This window comes from Indicator indicator, chromosome 4 (assembly GCF_027791375.1).
Source record: "Indicator indicator isolate 239-I01 chromosome 4, UM_Iind_1.1, whole genome shotgun sequence".
NCBI classification, from domain to species: Eukaryota; Metazoa; Chordata; class Aves; order Piciformes; family Indicatoridae; genus Indicator; species Indicator indicator.
This window is the reverse complement of record NC_072013.1, coordinates 18,151,809-18,172,258: the sequence shown is the minus strand read 5'-3', so window position 1 is coordinate 18,172,258 and position 20,450 is coordinate 18,151,809. Positions and strand designations below refer to the sequence as shown.

General features: G+C 40.0%; 1 protein-coding gene across 1 annotated transcript; it reads left to right on the top strand.

Annotated features, from left to right (window-relative positions):
• Nucleotides 1-14,240: 14,240 nt before the first annotated feature.
• On the top strand, nucleotides 14,241-17,548 carry GPR68 (G protein-coupled receptor 68). Its single transcript, XM_054400593.1, has 2 exons — nucleotides 14,241-14,249; nucleotides 16,460-17,548. Exon 2 carries the CDS (start codon nucleotides 16,469-16,471, stop codon nucleotides 17,546-17,548), a length of 1,080 nt encoding a protein of 359 aa, XP_054256568.1. The 5' UTR covers nucleotides 14,241-14,249; nucleotides 16,460-16,468.
• Nucleotides 17,549-20,450: the final 2,902 nt, after the last annotated feature.

Genomic DNA, 20,450 nt, shown 5'->3' with positions numbered 1-20,450 from the left:
AGATCAGCTTCTGCTGTGTTTGGACATAACGAAGGTCAGATCTGAGGAGGTTCTAGAAACAACGTACTGTAAATAGTGCTGCTAACAGCACTAACACTCTGCATACTGCGTGAGGCAACATCTGTGTGTGTTTAGACAAGCTGTAAGCAGCAGGCTTTGCACCAGCTGCTGTGATCAGATCTGCTGCTCCCTGTCTGTGAGGTATGGGGCAGGGGAGGATGTGTGTGTGTGTGTGTGTGTGTGTGTGTGTGTGTGAAAACATTGCAGCCTCCGCATTTAGTGTCTGCTTTTGGCACTCTCATTGCCTCCCTTTATGAATAAGTGGGGTGAGGGAAGAGAGGGTTGGGCTGACTCCTTCGCAGTTGAGCCACAAAGAGCACAGGAGCTGAAACACAATCTCCTCCTCCTTCTCCTTCCCTGCACTATTTCACTGACAGCCTCACTCACAGCTGGGTGGACGGCCTCACAAGCAGCCTGAACATGAACTGGGAAAAGGGAAGTTTTGTGCTCTTCACACTACAGGGGAAACCTCTTTGCATGAACTGCTCACAGGTGAGTTTCATTTTTATCTATGCATTCTTAAAACAAAGTTAATTTTCCATCATTGAACTAGTTTATATGAGGGTATGGCCACTGGAAAGGTGGTGGGACAGTTTTTTGTCTAGGTTGTTGAAGCAAAACAACAAGGCAGTTGAAGGACTCAACCAGAGCAATGTGTACAAAGAATTTACAAATTCAAAAGTAATTTCCTTGGCAAGTACCTACTAGTGGGAGTTTTGAATAAAAGTTTTTCGAAAGAAGTTTCTTGAGTTCCACTTTATGTGGAACTGAATGTTGATGCTGTATTAAATTGTTAAGATGAAATTAGAAACTGCTTCATGTTTTCAGTAATAGACAGTATTTAAATTCCAGTACTCATGTTCAGAGAATTTCAGTAGAATTATTTAAGCTGACTAGATATAAGCTATTGAGAATTATCAGTGAGTGAGTTAAACACTTCGTTTCTGCGGAGAACACAAGCCAGAAGTTACACCTAGCAGGAAATTGCTACATACCTTGGAGTGTGGGTGCTCTAGTGCAGATCTATGTAGGTTTATCTTTGCATCTCAAAGTTATTTTCCAAACAGCAAGCCACCTTTCTTGCTGCTATTTAGAACCTGGCTTTGTGTACATGAAATATGAAGGTTCATTTAGTGAATAGAAAGCTCTTTGGTCAGGAATGAATCTATTTCTTTTTAAAATAGGATTAACAACGTTGGTTCATTGTCATAGGTTGCCTGTGTTACATTTTCCTGGTTCTCAACAGTCTTTGCAAAGAAATAACAAAGTAAATCACTGAGTGACCAGCTTCGTGTGTGCCTGGGGAGCTGAGAAGAATATTATAGAATCATAGAATTGTTAGGGTTGGAAGGGACCTTGAGGATCATCTAGTTCCAACCCCACCCCAACACCTCACACTAGATCAGGTTGCTTAGCCCCACATCCAGCCTGGCCTTAAAAACCTCCACATCTTTGTCCTGTCCTTTTCTATTCAGATCACATGCAGACATTTTGAATAAAAATTTAAGGAAACTTAAGAGTGGGGCAAGGAAAAGCAGCTATGTAGAGGCTCATAAAATGTGACACTGTCTTTGTGAGCACTATGGGACTTTCTGAGCTGCCTCTTAATCAGCTCCCTGCATGACTTTTTCCGCATCAGCACCCTGAGTTCACACTGGCTCCCAAAGAGTATAGTGTCTGACCACTTCTTCTTTCACATTTTCTTTAATTGAGAGGGCAAACCCACTCTTCCGTTACTCTTCTGAGGAAAGAAAATGTCTGACTGTCCTCACCCTGTCCTTCCTGCCTCTCAACCTTATGACTAGTATGTTGTTGTTCCCCCGTATCATGCAACTGCTACATGTGCAGTGGTAAGGACTCTGTTGTCTGAAGGAATAGGCAGATGCTAGCTGTTTCCAGCTTATTTGACACTGGACACTATCCAGCTGTAATTTAGATGAGAGCATAGAAGGTAAATCTTCAACATTTAGGAGTCTTTCCAGGATCTGGGGGGGTACACTGTGAGAAAATGCTGGGTTTATAGGATCAGACCAATATGTTGTTCTGAGATAGTGGGGAACAGCCCTGGCGGCAACAATTTCTACCTAACAGCATTGTGATTTGAATACCACAAGTTTTAAATGAAGAAAGATGTGGCAGTTCCAGTATCTCATTTAAAAACCTCATCTCCCTTGACATCTGCAGTGAGATGTATTTATCTCAGTTTGTGATTGGTGGACAAAAATTGATACTTTTGTTTTGGGACCTGAGGAGCATAAGCAATCCTAGATGGTGGCAAAAGAGAAAAGGGAGATGCGGGGAAAGGGGACATGAGGGAGGAAAATGAGTCCCAGCTGAGCTACATCTACATAGGTGTCATCGTAAGAGATGTCATCAAAGAGGGTGAGCATGGAGGATGGCTGGTTCCTGAGGTTGTTCAATCTGGGAATTTCTTACCTGTGGCTGAGAACAATTGCACAAGGCCAGGCATACAAAGGTGTGCACATTAATTCAAGTTTCCCTCTGCTAATGAGACCTGTGGATGTTGCCACTCAGATTAACCAGCTGATCCTCTAACTGCAAGTTTTCTTGCCATCCCATTGAACAGCACAGGGAGAAGAAAGTTTTTTCCCTGCCAGTTCTTCCAGGCCTGACCAAGGGTGTATTCATATTGCTCTGGAGCTTCGCTCTTGCTTACTATTCTTGTGTCAGTGTGGTGGTAACAGGAGAAAAACTTGAGATTCATGAGGGCCTTTACACAATTTACTAATTATTTTTATGTGAAATACTGTAGAAATAAAGCTTCAGATGTGCTGGCCTTGGGAGGCTTATTACCTTGTCATTAGCTGAATATCTTCTGTAAGAGGTTTGTTTTTTCTATAAAGCTTATTCTGAGTGGCTTTTAGTGCTTGTTATTAATTATTCTGCCAGCTGAAGCATTTGCAGAGCTGCTGTCCCTGACACTGATGGCAGCTGGTTTTGAAAAGACACAGAACAGCTTTAATGTTTAGAAGAAACTGGCCAATAATTTTAAGTTAGTGTATTAATAATTAGCAGCTGAGAATAACACTGCAGGTTATTCTCTCTCATCCACTGAAATGACTTTTTCTCCACTGGAAACCATGCTCAGAACTCTGCTGATGTACTAGGTAGCAAAAGGAGAATATTTTAGGCACTTCATCTGGAAGCTATAGCTATGGTGTCTGAAAAAAAGAAGATGAAGAAGAAAAAGAAGGTTTAAAACACTATTAGAGGGAGATTGAGAAATGTGTTCACCTGAGAGTGTATTCTCTTTATCTCCATGGAGCCCTCTTGGCAGAAACTCTTACTGTGGCAGCAAATCTGTTTCCAACTGGGCTGTCTTGGACTTTCATCTGGGGTTACTTAGGCTCAGATCTGTAACAGTGCCGGAGGTGAGTAGAACTTCAAAACTGATCTGGTCTACAGGTAATGGAGAGAGCACTTTGCTGCCGTTACTGCCACTCCATGAGAACTGTCCTCCTGATGTTCTCCACTCAAAAACTGCTAGAGAAAGCTATTGCTGCTAGGGTGAGCCTAGTCTTTCATTTCTGGACATCATCATTTTATTCCATAAGCTTTCAAGCTTCATTTCTCTCATGTTGTTTGCTGTTGATGAACAGTAAAGACATATAGCTTTGAAGGGAGATTAGGTAGCTAACAGAGAAGGGGGAGAACAAAAAACAATCCATTAGAAAAGTAAATGCAATCAAACTATTAAGCTTAAGTCACTTCAATGACACCCAAATAAAATGCTATAATGGACAACATCCATAGGGAAGAATGTAAATATTATTACAGAAATCTCTTGGCTTGGCTTTCTTAAAACTCAATATTTTAATAACAATTAGAATTAGATAATTTTATATCTGGAAACACTTTGTCTTCCATCTGCCAAAGGAAGAAGGAAAATTTTCACTCTGTGATGGGTAATGGTTTAGTATCTACTCACATATCTAGTTAGAGGATGTATCTATTTTATTCTTCACATTTGAGAAGTGATCAGACATAGCTTCCAAACAAGGAATTGTCTTCTAATCTTGCAAGGCACTCAAACCAAAATCCTTTAACCTATCGTGTCAGGACATTATGATTTGGAATTTGAACTTGTGTCCAGATTTTAGAGATGGTCTCACATCTCCACCCCAGAGCGGGATCTGGATTTCCAAATATCTCTCAAGTTGGGAATCTCGCATCTCCTGTGCCAGCTTTTTCTATCTCCCATCCAAGAGCTTGTCAGAACTCCTCTGTAATGAATATTTGATTCTCTCTCTTTCCTCTAGTTAGATGCATGTTGGGAAACATGAATAGTTTACAGTAAGGTTACAGCTTCTGCTGTGATACTATTAAAAAGGGGATTGTGGCTTTGTTTTGTTTTGTTTCTGTGAGGTCAAGGTTCTTCAACTACTTTTTTTTAGTTTTTATGTTGAACCTCTTTTATCCAGGTGATTATTAAGGCCAGGTTGTTCCCATTTTCTTTAAAAGAAGCCTAGAGAAGTGTCAGTTGGTTTTCAAGCATATAGATGACTGAGCGTGTGCCTCCAAGCAGGATGCTGGGATTTGTGTTCCAGGAGAGAGGTGGCAAAGCTGATGGAGCTCTGACGTGGGAAGTGGGCAGTCACTGCTTGTGTGGATGCCAGTGTCATCCAAAGGATGGGATGGAGAGGTGCTAGACAGAGTCTTTAGGCTTTTAGGCAGGATGCTGAAGTGCAGGAACTGAGCATCCCTGTGCTGAGCACTTGTACCACATGTGGGGCCAGGCAGATGTGGAGAGAGAAGCGTTTTCAAGATGTGACTTAAGAAAATGGGGGAAGGCTGACAAATTCATGTGCATCGGGAAATGAGGGCTCTTGGGATTAAGGGAAGGCCAGATTTTGTTTAAACCTTAATGAAAGCAAGGCACTAGCACTTAAAATAATGTGAGTTCTAAAAGAAATTTTTTAATTAAAATTAAGGGAATTGAGGAAATTAAAATTCAGGAAATGAAAATGTAAGCAGGCCTACAGTTGCCAGTACTTTGTTTAGAATTATTTATCCTTTGGAGACAAGGTTGTTGGAGTCCTCTATGCTGAAGTATTAAAAAAAAAATTAAAAACAACCAACCAAACCAAAAAAAACCCCAACAAACCCAGAAAAAAAAGATGTTTTCAATAGTCTTGCAGCGAGTGAAAGCAACAGTGAGGGAAAGAGCATGGAGGAAAACCTTCTTCAAGGTGTGCTGCTTCTACATAATCATGACACGTCTGAAAAATAGCATTGGAGAACAGACCTTACGTGAGATTATTGACTTGGATCTAAAGGAAACTTGGTTAATCTCCAAAAGGGAAACTGCAAAAAAGGAGGAAGCTTAATTAAAGGCAGCAAAAAGGAATAACTTAAAAGAGTTTAATCTCTGTGGGATAGATGGGGGTCTATTTGAAGACATGCACAAATGCATGTGCAAAAGCTCCACCCCTCTACCAAAGCCTGATCTAAAGAAGAAATACAGAACGGGACCTAAAAAAGATTCAACTCTTTTCTGAAAGGAAATGAGTGCAGTTAAACAACAGTGTGTGGAAGGGTGGATGGTGTGCTAGCCTAGAAAGAGTTGGATCTAGAACAGAAACATGTTTGACACTCACAATGGGGATCGGTGTAAGCCAGAAACACAAATATAGTACAAAGACATGAAGAAATCATTCCAGTTTTAAAGGGCCACAGCGTACATGATGTTAGATATTTCCACTGAACAGGCTCCCATCCCATGATGAATTTTGTCTCTGATTAAAATAAATCAAAATAGAAGAAAAAGAATGAAGTAAAGAAAAATGTAGTGGAGGAAGAGAAAAATCTCAAAATATTGAAAACAGATTTTCACTTTAACGTGTCTTACAATTTTTGCTGTATGAAGTGGATTGTATATGCAGAAAATAGCATTTTAAGGAGAGATTACTATAATGAATGTATCATTATTTCCTGATGTGTGGAATAATGAAAATATGAGGTTTCTCCTTGAACAGATGTGCTCAGTCTCTTTAGATTCTTTTCTCTCAGCCAGCCTTTGCTATTTATCAAACATTATTAGTCAAACATTGATTATTGGTGTCCCAGGCTGCAACTTTTCAGCAGCGCTGCCAAATCTGTTCTGACCACTGACGTATTAGTAAGAGAGGATAAAAAATTGTACAGATAGATATTTGATTGCTTTCTAAACTACTTTTGGTTAATGAGATAGTTCTGTTTGGAGCATATGATGTGCTGATAAGTAGGTTTAATTATACTTTGCTCTGTCTGGAGATGGTGGCATTATAAAACATGGAAGCAGAAAGATAATTTCGTCCCTGCTTTGGTCTCCAACTTGTTAGTTTTTGAACTCATTTTCCTTTGTAACCAGCAAGTGATACTGGGGAGGCTTGACAGAGGGACTGCCTTCCATGTTTTCAGCACCCGTCCTCTTTCTGTATGAGCAAATGCAGAGAGAGCAAGTTGCTCTCAGTGTGTACATTGGCTATGTCTGTGTAGTGCCATAAGCATCTGGGTGAAAGTACAGGCTTTGCTCAGCCTTGGGGCATTCGTGCTGACCAGTACAGGAAGCCATACTGGCAATGGGTGGCACAATGGGTGGCTGCTGAAATATCTGTGAGGTGATTCCCACAGGGCCACAGGTCCCTCTGAGCAGTTGCTCTGTGAAGCAGGGACTGTGTGGCAGTGCTGAGGGTAGAGGGGCATGCTGGCAAAACAAGGAGGGCAAAAATCATTTGAATGCAAAACAGACCTAGTCTTGAAGTCATTGATTTCTATGCAAGGTACCTGGTGCTGCCTGATGGAGCACAGTGCTAGCGTCAGAGCAGGCTGCAACATAAAAGGCAGTTACTCAGAGTTTTGGAAAATGAATCAGAAGAGTGATTTTTCCCTAAGGTTGTAGATGGTAAAATGAATCAGAACTCATTTTGTTCAGAAGGGTAAAGTTCCTGTTTCTCAATCCCTGGCTACAACGCAGTTGTTCCAGTTCTTGCTCCTTCCTGGTAGTGTTGCAAGTTGATAATGGCTTGTGTGGCTTCTAATTGTTAAGAGCTGCATAATCTTGGCTTTTCTTTCACTGTCATTTTAAATGAGGATCAGAATACAGATTAAGTATTATAAACATTTTTCTTGTCTATGATTGATCATCAGTTATTTGCCTACTGCTTATGCAATAGAAATAGAATGATGCTTTTACTTCTGTGTCAAGGAGGGTTGTGGTGAGAGAGGTTGATTTGGCTGAGGTTTTGATGGAGGAGAAAGGAAGATTTGGAGTTGTTCTCTGCAGAATAAAGGAATTTAAGATTTCTGCAGAAAGCGTTGTGAGGTGTTTTCCTCCACCCACTCTCCTGTATTTGAGCAAGTCATCCACAAAACCTCAGGGAGATGTCCCCTGTAGGTAAGAGCTAGACACAAAAGCTCAGAGGTGAAATACTTGTTGGGTCACATCATCCGCTTAGCAGGAAGGAGGGGGCAGATGAGGGTCATTTTTAAAAGCCTTGAGGTAGCTATGGCATGACTAATTCCTGTTATGTGATTCACCTCCCTGATACTGCTTGGGCTGCTTGCCTGAAATTACACATTCTATATAGTTCTTATTACTATAAATAGAGATTTTCCAAAGTGTTTCTTTTCAGCACTTCCCTGTGCTCAGCTGGTTGTTCAGACCTTGCATTTGGTAAAAAGGCCCCAATCTTAGAAAAAGCAGACTGAGATATTGGACTAACAGTGGTTATTATCCTATCTGCCCTCTCTACCCTTCATGTCAAGTTGTCCTTCTTATGTGCAGGCCTCATCTAAAAAGTCCAAAGTCATTAAAAACCTGAAGGAAAATGATACAACAGCAGAATATGGATTTTTTTTGTGTTAGTTTTTGTGCATGTGAAGCCGTACAGATTTCACTTTGAGATAGCTCTCCTTTCTGGGGGGAAAAAAGAGCATTCAAAATTAAAAACGTTTCATTAAAAAATAGTTGGAAAATGGTTCATTTCAAAACAAAATTCCCTTGTGGAAATTATTTTACTTTGTGTTGGATTTATACAACTTGTTTCCATGCTATTGCATTCCACTGAGTGTGGTGAGTTGTGTCACGTCACCTGGCAAACAGCAGAGGAGAACAAAATGGAAAAGTCCTGAGAGCCCACCAAACATTTCTTTGCCTTCAAAGGGCATTATCAAGCTTTTTGCAAATCTTCAAGATCTTCTGTAGTGATAGTCCTACATCCAATGCACTGTCTATCCCAGTGCTCCACTTGGCTTTGCTGGTGGAATGCTTTTCCTGATGTTTAATCCAGCCTCTCTCATCTTTGAAACAATCTTTACCATGTTGGAAGGTTGTTGCTGTGTTTGTTCTCAGTTTGGTCTTCTTTACACTGAACAAGCCTGACTAAACAAGCCTTCGACTTTGCTGCACCTCTGGCCTTTTCCCTGCACTTCTGACCACAGACAGTGGATCCCAGAAGATCCATGTACCTTTGCAGAGCATTACAGAATATATAGGATGGAGAGGCAGTAGCTACAGCCTGCTGAGTGATATGTGTGTGTGTTCTATCTATTTGTTGCAGACATCGGTTTGGTATGTGACCAGGAGCCCCAAATCCTTCCTGGTCTTCTACTCTAAGAATACGCTTTGTTACTGACTTCTCACATCATATGGAAATACATAATATGTACCTTCACTCTCTTATGACCATTCAGAAGTGCTCAGCTGCTTGCTTTCTAGGTGGCTTCCTGCTTAATTTAGAGTTTATTTGACTTAGGAAGTGGGTTGAATAGAGAACATTTAGGTTTCCAATCCAAACTGATTCAGCTATTCCTCCAAATGTTCCTTTAACTTCTTTCCCCCCAGCTTTATATTCTGATCATGATGCCCTGTGGTATGGGATATCCTTTTAGTCTGTTTGGGTCAGCACTCCTGGTTGTGTCCCCTCCCAACTCATTGTGCACTCCCAGCCTACTCAGTGGTGGAGTGGTGTGAGAGGCAGAGAAGGCACTCACACTGTGCAAGCACTGCTCAGCAGTAAGGTAAACTTCCCTGTGCTATCAATACTGTTTGGGTCACAAAACCAGAACTTGGCCCCATAGCATCTACTGTGAAGAAAATTAACTCTTTCCCAGCCAAAACCAGCACAATGATACAAGTATTTTAATGTGAACTTGCTACTCAAATCCACATAACCAGTTCCTAGTAACAAGTAAGCTGAGGGCATGAAACCTTCAACTACCCCACCACTGTGGGGCTGATGGTATCTGAAGTTTTAGCAATGAAATATTTAATGTAATTAGCTTACTTCAAACTTCGGAGAAATTTGGTAAGCAGAAACTAAGAAGTTGCTACAAGTTCCCAGGAAATCAAAGCCTGAGGAAATGGAGTGATTTACCCAATGTTGTGAATAATTGTGTGTCTGTGTAGGGGAAATTAGACATTGGTGACTAATTAGTCTTTTGTTTATGTGGGTTCTGAAAAAATATTGCTGGCTTCCTTCTTTGACAATAGGTTTATAAATGGAGTCATACAATGGTGACGAAAGTAAAGTGAGTTGTAATTTACGGGATACTTTTATTGGTTTCCTTCCACTGAAACAGATACACAAAGTAATAATTATTGTATGCAGAATTTCTTGTTAAAAGGTCCACTTACAAGTTAACAGACACTGAATGCGTTGTGTATAGATATAAGATAACTGTAGAAGGGATTTCACTTTAAGGAGGAATTGAATTTCTGCCTTTTTTTTCCCCTTTCTAATTTATGTAAGGTAGTTTCAGAGGTTTAAAAAGATGCGTTTGATTTTTTTTTTTTTTTTTGCTATATGCCTCTGATAAGACTCTCATGCAAGGAGACGCACATACAGAGTTTGTTCTTGCAATGCAAAAAAAGCAGACAGGAAAAAAAACCCAACAACAACAAAACCAAACAAACAGCAAAAAGGGAAAGTAAGTACAGCAGAGAGCTGTATTTGTAAGCGAGCTTTTATTTTTAGAGCCTTTTGCTTTACAAATAAAACAACCAGAAGTTTGACAAGACCAAAATTCTGCATACTCTGTTATATGACTTAAGTTATACTCTTAGAGACCATGTTTCTGTTTTTAAAGTGGTGGTCTTCAATTCCGGAATCACTGAGAATGGTTTAGAAACTGATCCAATAAAAAATACATGGTATGGTCAGTAGAGAAATTAATCTCATTCCCTTAAAAGACACATTGATGGTGCACATAAAATGAGCAGCACTAAAAGAAGGCAAGGATCAAGGTCAAGTACACAGAAATTAGAAACCTTGAGGTCTCTAGTGAAATCTAATTTTTAGCCCACTTGCATTTTTAAACTAGGCTATGATCTTTAATGAGCAGAATCTTTATTTCTACTGGACTTGTGTCTCAATATGACCCATGCTGGTTCTGTTGGAGCTGAACAAAACCAGTTGAGATGCTGAGATGCTTGAGTTAAATCTGAGTACCTTTCTTGTAGAAATATAACGCAGTAGACGAGAATCACCTTGGTTTTCTTCCTTCACCCTTTTCCTTTGATCTGCCAGGCCAAGCATAACACCACTCCAGCATTTTTTGTTTCTAATCCCTGAAATAACAGCTTGAGTATATCTCCATGGCTTTGCATTGTGCCCCTGAGAGTAGCTGTGTAATATGTTGCCTTATCTAAGGTGATGAACAAGGACAAAATATCTTATTCACTAGAATTGTTTCTACCTCTTATAAATGTGCCTATCATCCATTTGTTTGTTTTGTCTGCAGCAGGTATTGGTAGGATATTTGAGTGCCTCACAAGCACTATCAATTTACCTTCAGGAAACTCCTCTCTGTAAGGGAATAGAATTTTGAATTGGTGAAAGCAGAGAAATAGGGATTATATAGTTTGGCTACCCAAAAATATATGGACAACTTCTAATTTGACTGTGTATCTCCTGGAGTGCAAAATGTTCCAGACACTTCACCAGTGGTGAGTAGAGATGACACCTGACTTTGTGTCCTTTCAGTACTGCATCCCATTGTAATTCTTTTCTTCTCAGTGGTAAGAGTGAACCAAAGTGCATTGTTATCCATCCTGTGGCATAGCCAGATGTTCCCCATTGTATACTGACAATCTGATTTTCTTTTCCTTTCCAAACACAGTAGTTTTCCACTTGCCTTTAATGAATTTTATTTTGTTTTCAGACCAAGATCGTCTTAAACCCTTGTTTGTGTAAAATGCTCCTTCCCAAGGCAGCATAATTTGTCGATTTAGTAATTGCATTTTCAGTCCAATTGTGAATGAGATAGCAATTAGGAAATTATGAATAATGAAAACACTGACTAGCATCCTGAAAAGGACAGATCATTGCACATTTAACTTAGTCTGTAGTTCCAGATCAATGGTAAGCTACAGGTGGCTGCTTTCTGAGTGTGGCTGTGTAACATACCTGGTGGTACATATTTCATAGATTCATAGCTTCATGGAATGGTTTGAGTTGGAAGTAATCTAGTTCCAACTGCCCCGCCATGGGCAGGGGCACCTTCCACTAGACCAGGTTACTCAGAGCCTCATCCAGCCTGGCCTTGAACACCTCGGGGAGGGGACAATCACAACCTCCTTGGCAACCTGCTCCGGTGTCTCACCACCCTCACTGACAACAATTTCTTCCTAATATCTAATCTAACTCTACCCTCCTAAGGTTTAAAGCCATTCCCTCTCATCCTATCACCACAAGTCCCAGTACAAAGTCCCTTCACAGCTTTCTTGTAGGCCCCATTCTGGTACTGAAAAGCCACTGCAAGGTCTCCCTGGAGCTGCCTTTTCTCCATGCTGAACAGCCCCAGCTCTCTCAGCCTGTCCTCCTTGTAGCAGAGGTGCTCCAGCCCTCTGATCATCTTCATGGCCCTCCTCTGGACCCACTCCAGCCGCTCAATGTCCCTCTTGTGCTGGGATCACCAGAACTGGATGCAGTACTTCAGGTGGAGTCTCATGAAAGAAGAGTAGAGAGGGAGAATTGCCTCCATTGTCTTGTTGTGTTTAGATCTATAATATATACTTGTGCCACCTGTGTAATTGTTGGTCTTTTCCTTCATGTTTCTGCCTGTCAATAGAAACATCTCTACCTGCCTTTATTGCTCTGCTTGTGACACTTTTAGAATGGTGGAATGGTTTGGGTTGGAAGGAACCCACAAAGATCATCTAGTCCAACCTTACTGTAGTGAACAGGGATATCTTTAATTAGAACAGGCTGCTTCAAGCCCTGTCCAACCTGATCTTGAATATTTCCAGGGATGGGGTATCTACCATCTCTCTGGGCAATCTGTGCCATTGTTTCACCACCCTCACTGTAAAAGCTTTTTCCCATCTCAGCACCAGCAGACAGTGCTTAACCCATGAGCTGCTCTGTGGTCCATGGTGCAGGGGTGGTGGTGGTCCTATTTTTGTCAATACTTAAGGCACAAAGGAGCTGGAAAAGATAAACTCTTGTTGAAGTGTCTAGTGAGTAACGAAAGTAAACTCTTTTACACTAAGAAAAAGTGAATCTCTCTGAAGCCCAAGGATCCTTGTCGTATTTTTAATCCAGGTGCAAGAGAATTATTTAGAGCTCATGTAGATGGCGAGTCTTCAAAATTTGGGCTTAGATGGGCATCATCTCTCATACATCAGAGAGAAATATTGCCTGCAAATGTCTGCAGACTTGAAGGTGTTACATAAACTATGCTCTAAAAAAATCACACAGCTGCACTACTTCCATATTAAAGCTGTCTAAAAGGAATGCCTGTGTGTTCCTGTTTGTAACTGCTTTCAGCTTTAGGATTATCTGCACCCCAGATGTTTTTCATACAGCAACTTTTTACATTTTTCTCCTCCCTCTATCCAGATGAGGTCAGCAAGTAATGGGGAAACTATTTGTTTTCCCTCTCCCATACCCCCCATCACCTTTCCTTGAATTTGCTCTTTTCCAGACAACTTGTAAGGTATTTATTATGTTCTTAATAATGTTTAACATTGTCATCGCAGTTTTGTTGAAAAATCAGTTTCACTCCCTGGCTAGTTGAGAACTATGTTTAGTATCCTTGGTGCTGGGGAAAGGTGAACTACCTTCTTATTTCCCATTTGACTGCTGTGCCTGTCACTGGTCAGGTCAGAGGGCACAAAGGTGTCTCAGAGCACACACACTGAATAGGCTGGAATGAGTGAAGGATTTCCTGGCTCACTGCTGCCACTGACCAGAAGAGCTGTCTAAGACAGCTGTTGATAAGTGAGAATCTCGACCTTCATGTTTTATCCACACCTTTGAAACTGGGGTGGGTTTGTTAGCACAAGGCAAAGGGATTTGTACTTTTCCTGCCCCCTGAAACAATCCACTCCAGCACTTCCTTGGGGAGCAGGAAACATTACTGTAATCAGAAGTGTATGTTACGTTAGCGTAATGTCATATCAATAATACTTTTGCTGTCTCCATCACATTCAGCGTTCTGGCAAGACTTTTAAGCTAAACAGAAATTATTTTTACAGTCATTCTCCATGACATAAATATAATTTAATAAAAACATGATGAGTTCTTAGAAGAAAAGAATTACGTTCAAAAAACAGTGCAGCTGTAGAGTAGATCTGCTTTTTCTCATGTGTGAGATTCATATTCTCTGTGATTCATATTGACTCACTGGCTAGCACTGAACAAATCTGAACACTGTTGAACTGTGCTAAAGACAGTTTTGACTTTTCAAATTTGTCAGCAGCTGTTAAATTACTATTTAGCCTCATCAACAGGAGCTTGACACTGACTGGACACTTTTGGTTGGTAGATTAGATGAGAGGTACCAGATTTTTAGGCATTTTAGATTGTAATAGGCATGCCAATCATCCTGTGCAGGCAAACTCCCACAAGTAAAATTCATCAAATTACTCTACATGAATCAAATGATATCAAATACAAGCTCAGGTACTTAACCTGGAGCTCTGGATTGGAAAAGATGGGGTAAGTAGGTTACCAAATCTGCCTTAGCAAGATTCTGTGCACTGTCCTCATGGGCATGGAGCCAGGTAACTTGTAGATAGAAGAGCTATGTGCTAGTATGAAGCCATTGAGAAACCAGATAGTGTTAGAGGAGAGCTAATGGGTCCTAAGTAACAATCCTTCGGGAAATTTGTACACACCTTTAGTGATTAATTTCTGATGTACATATCTGCACTTCTAACATCAGCATCGTTAGTCTATGTGGAGGTTATGGCAACCTCTTGTAGCAAACTTCAAACCAAACCATAGATCTCTGTGCCCGGGTCCCTTAAAAAACAGCAGTTTTGCTGCTGTGCTTGATTTGTCCTTAATATTTATTTATGCCACCCACAGAGGAGAGGATGAGGCTCTCAACCCCCAGAGGAGCTGAGTGAGAGGAGAGGAGCAGAGCTGGTGCTGTGCTGGACCTGACCAATCTTTTAAACAAGTTGAGTTGGACAATGTAGTTAGAAATATATAGAGAGAGGAGCTTGTGCTGCCCTGTCGTTCCATGACTAAATGTATCTGAGATCTCCAAGAACACTTTCACCAAACCCAGGACTGATGTTTTGTCTGTTGGCAAGAAAAAGAGGAAAATCAAAGGAAAGAAAAACATATTCTAATTTTTAAATATTTACATTTGTCTTTAAGTTTTCTGTGGGATTTCTATAGGACTCTGCTATGCTTGGTGAAGCTAAACGGCAAAAGTTTTTGAAGGTTTGGTCACCTATTTTGGCCAGGCAATTATTTACTTGCATAAATAGAGTGATTTTCTTTTCAATTTCTACGTGAGTAAAGCCCACCACTATTTATAAAAAAAAAATATTGTTGTTTTTTTGTTTGTTTGGGGTTTTGTGTTGTTTGGGTTAGGGTTTTTTGTTTAGTTGTTTTTTTGTTTAGTTGGTGGAGGGGTATTTTTGGTTGGTTTTCTGTTTATTTCTTTTTTCTGGTTTGTTGTTTGGGTGAAGTTTTTTCTTTTTTTTTTTTTTTTTCTTTTTACAGCAACATCCTCAAATGGTGAAGTTGACAGTAATTTTACTGTAGCATGATCATGTTTTCACAAGGGCTGCCCTGGAGAAAATTTATGTTCCTAGTCAGGAAAGCAGATGACCACAAAAATACAGATTAGGATAGTAAGTAGGAAAAAGCAACAAGGCCTTATCTTTGTTCCTGGATAATGCTGTCTCCTGTTGAATCCTTATTAACTGAAGCTGTAGGAAGAGTACAAAAGTACTTACAAAAGTATTCACTACAACTGTGCATTTTCTGGGAAGAGATTGAAAGAAATGCAGTCTGGCTGTTCTGCATCATCAGGTAAAACATGCATCTCCAGACTGGGAACCAATTGTCCTGCTGTTTTCCAGGCTGGAGCATTTGTGGCAATGTGAGCATATTACATGAGGTGATAAAATACTGAATGTGATACCTTGTTTAGTCAAGGGTTTAATCACCAAGAGCTGGCTCAGGACTGAATGCTTATCCTGGCTCAGCTGATTGCTAACCCATTGTCGACAGTAATCCCAAGTGTCTTAAATAGTAGTAGTATAGCACAGGAATGGTTTGTATGGATACGTGCTTGGGTTATAGAAGATGCTTCAGGTGAGAATAATTGTATTCAGATTCGATGAAGATGAAAAGGAAAGATACAAATGTCTAAGTAGTAACAGTAAATGAGTGCTTCTGAGAGTTAATGACAAATAATGAATCTGTGATAGCATATCCTGTAGGACTGAGACCATGAGGATGCATTGCACCAGAGTTTTACAGTGTTGTTTTGACGGAGAAAGATGGCTTGCTTTCAGGATTCTGTTTCCAAATGTGTTTGCAAGTAACTGTAAGAGATGTTTGGTTTTTTTTCATCCTGATGGACTGAACTGCATATTCCATGGTATCTTTTATCTAAAATACTAAAAATCAACTGTTTTGTGCACTCTGCATCCTTTGAGGAAGTTTGAATGGGCTGCTGGTTTGCCAGAGACAACTTTTCAATCATGGACAAATCAAATTACTGCTTTTGTATCTCATCTGCAAAACAGAGATGATATTTCTTCAGCTTTTAGATACTTGTAAAGCTGAAGTGAAAATGTTTGTAACTTGCTTTGACATTCTTGGACACAACATTTTCTGGTATTTTTCTGGTAACTACTAGGATGGACTCATAAGAAACATGATTTCCCAGATAGGCTTTATCTTCTGTCAAGGACTGCAATACATTTAGTGCTAGGAAAAAAACACCTTACTGAAACCTGTACTTTATATTTGACAATTGTATCCCTTATGACGACCTTCATGTGTTTTGCCTTCAGGTTATTAAGATCCTGCAGCAAGCCATCGCTTCAGACTAAATGTTTGTGGAAGAAATAAGCAATACATGAAACTGGACGAAATCAAATTTTACATCTATTTACTCAGGACCCTGATGAGTGATACAGAGGGAGAAGCAGAAGATGGTGAATTTCACAGAGAACGCAACTGAGAGGTGCAGCATTAATCATGATATCCACCAGATATTATCCCCTGTGGTGTACATATTTGTGTTTGTATTAGGCTTGCCAGCTAACTGCCTGTCACTGTACTATGGGTATTTACAGATCAAGGCTAAAAATGAATTGGGCATCTACCTTTGCAATTTGACGGTAGCAGACCTGCTCTACATATTTTCTTTGCCCTTTTGGCTTCAGTATGTTTTACAGCATGACAACTGGATGTACAAAGAGCTGCTGTGCAAAATTTGTGGCATCCTCTTGTATGAGAATATCTATATCAGCGTGGGCTTCCTCTGCTGCATCTCCATTGACCGCTATCTCGCAGTAGTGCACCCTTTTCGGTTTCAACAGCTTAGGACAATGAAGGCTGCTGTAGTTGTGAGCATCATTATCTGGACCAAAGAAATAATGACATGTGGCTTTGTCTTTAAGCACGGGGAGATCAGCATGGACGCTGAGAGCCACCTGGTGTGCTTTGAGCATTACCCCATCAAAGAATGGGAGCGCAATGTCAATTACTATCGCTTCTCTGCTGGCTTCCTTTTCCCCTTCTTTCTGCTGGCCTTCTCTTACTGTGGGATTTTACGAGTTGTCCACAAGAGTCATGGCACTCAAAAGAAGAAGAAAATCCAAATTAAACGACTGGTTTCAAGCACTGTTTTCATTTTTTTAGTTTGCTTTGCACCATACCACATCCTTCTTGTCGTTCGCAGCTTGCTGGAGAACAACTGCTCGTTTGCTGAGAAAATATTTAACATTTACCATGTTTCTCTCCTGTTAACTACTTTTAACTGTGTTGCTGACCCAGTATTGTACTGTTTTTCCAGTGAAAGCACTTACCAGAACTTTGCCAAGATGCGAGACTCTTGTTTAACATATTTAGGGTGTCTGAGGACTGAGACTAAAGAATCCTATCCACTGAATGCTTCAGAAACTCCCAACAGGCCACAAGAGCAGGAGGAACAACCAGGATTAGTACAAATATTACATGATGATACTGGAATGAAGGACTCTTCCACAACTAATATGGGCAGCCTATAGGATTCATCAAAAAAGGACATGAATCTAAAATCTACAAATGTGGCTGAGTTTGTGTATCTGTCTGATGTTGCCTCCCAAAGGCTTATTAGCAATGCAGGACAGTGATGTTGCTTCTGGAGGTGGTTGTACCTTGGCAATAGCAAAGAAAGCACATGCTAAGTCTGTTCAGTTGGCATTGTGGTGCCACCCAATACTGGTGTCTTGATGACTGCACTGAGTGGAAAAAGCTAGTACTCATGGTGTGTGCTTTTGCTGAATTTGTCTTTAACTGCTTTCTTTTTGCCTCTGCAGCATCTAGAGGAAATAATTCTTTACAAGCTGTCATCATCTGTTGAAAAGGTTGGAGACAGAACAAATCAAATGTGCCCATATGTACTTAAAAAAAAAAAAGGGCATTTCTGCAACTCTCTGAAATAACTTCTTTAGTCAGTTTCAAGGCCTGCAGACACCATGCCAGAGCAAGCCTCCTTAAATAAGCAATCCAATAACGTGTGATTTTCTTGCACAAAGCATTCAGCATCTGCTGACACCTTTTGTCAGTTGTTTGACTGTTTAACCTCATCATAAAGTTTCTTTTGACCACCAGAGGTATGGGAACTACTAGCCCTGATGGGCATAAAAAATTTGGTCTGCTAACTTGCAAAAGGAGAGGAGGTTGGTAGCACATGAGGCACTTAGAACCCATGTGCTTCTCTGAGTTCCTATGTCAAAGACAAATTTAGTTACATCTAAGTTCTACATCTTGCTGAGGTTTTGATTGTGTCCTTTGCAATTCGTATGTCTTGTGCAGCAGACAAATAACAACACATTTGATAGGGAAATAGTTCAATGGATTCTGTTAAAACTCTGTTTTTCTCCCATAGACACTGTGGCTTAGGGTTTGGTCATTGTTCAGTAAATGCAGTATCATAAATACAATGTATGAATGATCTGTTTCTTTCTTAAACAGGAAAAACAAAACAACAAAAAAACAGGAAAAAGTGGAGATATTGGTAGTTGAAGATGTATGAGTTGTGCTGTGTAGTAGTCTTTCTACCACCATCTCCTATTTTTTAAATTATTTATTATAATAATTAATCCTTTATGATGCTTTGTGATCTGCTCGTCTGTAACTGTTACACCATGAATATTACCTTGTCCTTTCACTTCTGGTTTCAAACCTTTCTTGAAATGCCTCTCTCAGCAGATAACTTCCATCATTATAATCAGTTTAATTTCATTTTTTTGAATATCAAAAGATTCTTTAGATAGGCAGTCTACTCCTGGTATCTGATGTATGTCACTGTAACAAAGCCTTACTTGTCATCAGTTTCTAAAAGGAATATACTTTGAGAACAATTATTAAATTAGGGGGTATGGTTAATAAAGAATATTTTTATTATTTGCTTCCTCTGTTTGTTCACTCTGTGTTTGTAGTAACTATCTTATGGCTTTGGCCCACAGTTTTTATTTGTGGTACTACAGATCCTCTCCTCCTTCCCCTTGCAGAGGGGATTCGTGTCCACACTCTCAAGAGAGGATTAGGTTTGCTTAGGTTAACATTTGGTTTGTTTAATTATTTTATATTTCTTTATACTTAGATGACTCACCAGGCTGGATTAATTAGCTTATTAAATGCATTTTTTTCTTTTGACTGTTAGTGTTGTTTAGTTTTACTTTCTCCTAATCTTTTCTCTAATCTCCTGCCTGTAACAACAGGGTCATAAGGCAGGGATCCCCAGCTGCCATAATGCTGTGCTCATATGTCGTTAATTGCCAAGCCACCTACTTGGACCACCATGACCTGGCAGGCTGTAAGACATGTAGTTTGTTTTAGGATGAAATATTTGTTGTCCTGTTTATGCTTCACTTCTTACTGTTACCCTTTGTTTAAATTAGACATCTGGAATGCAGAGCATGCCATATTACATCGAACTATCATCTGAAGGATTAAGGCTTATTTGAGTTGGTACTTTGATGTGGTCAGCTGCTGCGCTTGAAATTCAAATGGAAACTTGTGTAATAGAGTCTAGTATTCTGCTGCTGCAGTTGTCAACATTCAACCTGCTAACTCACAAGAGAAAAAAAGAAGTATGTTCCTTCTCCCTTTTCCCTTCTCCTTCTCCTTCCCCTTCCCTCTGTCCCCTTCCTCTTCCCCTTTCCTTTTCCCAGAACTGTAACCAATACTGGGCGGAGGTAAGTCTCACTCAGAGCTTTTCTTTCCGTCTCAGCCACAACACAGTCAAATCAAGGATCCTACTATGGTTGCTAGAGATATTCTGCACATTGCTGTCAGATTAACTGCAGGGCTGGGAACTGCACAGGAGAAGAGGTTTTTAAAAACACACAGTAGAGAAAAAAGACAAATAATTTCATTTTATATTTCTTATTGAAATCTGACTGTTAGCATCTTTGTTTAGGGGAAAAAAAGGAACAAAGGCTTATTAAATTAAAGTGTTTTTTAACAAAAGCTAGTGTTTGGCAAAAATAATATAAATTGCACCTGTTGGGGTAATAAGCTCCCGAGCAGAGTAAATCAGTTGCCTGTTTTCCCAAACAGGCAATTTTGAACTATGCCCATTTCAAGTTGTGGGTTCTGTGCAGCAGTGAACATATGCCATCCTGTGGGGTTACTGGCTTTGGCAAAAAGCTCAAGCATTTATATGGAATAGTTTACTTAATAGATAAAGTTTGGAGAGTGTGGAGACTTCAGAAGGAGTTATTTTCCATTTGTGAAACTTCAAAGACAGTTTAACTGCAACATCCTTCAAGAAGACATGAAATATAATGAATCTAAAAGGACAAGTGATTCATAAAACAAATGTTGGGAGGTTTGGTGAGTTTGAATGTCTATCAGCAAGTCTAACATTAAGATTTTTTTTTCTCTCACACGTTCGATTGTTTTTAAGTCTTTAAAGGCTAT

Excerpts from the sequence above, each read along its gene's own strand:
- GPR68 (XM_054400593.1), top strand. The coding sequence starts at position 16,469 with ATGGTGAATTTCACAGAGAACGCAACTGAGAGGTGCAGCATTAATCAT.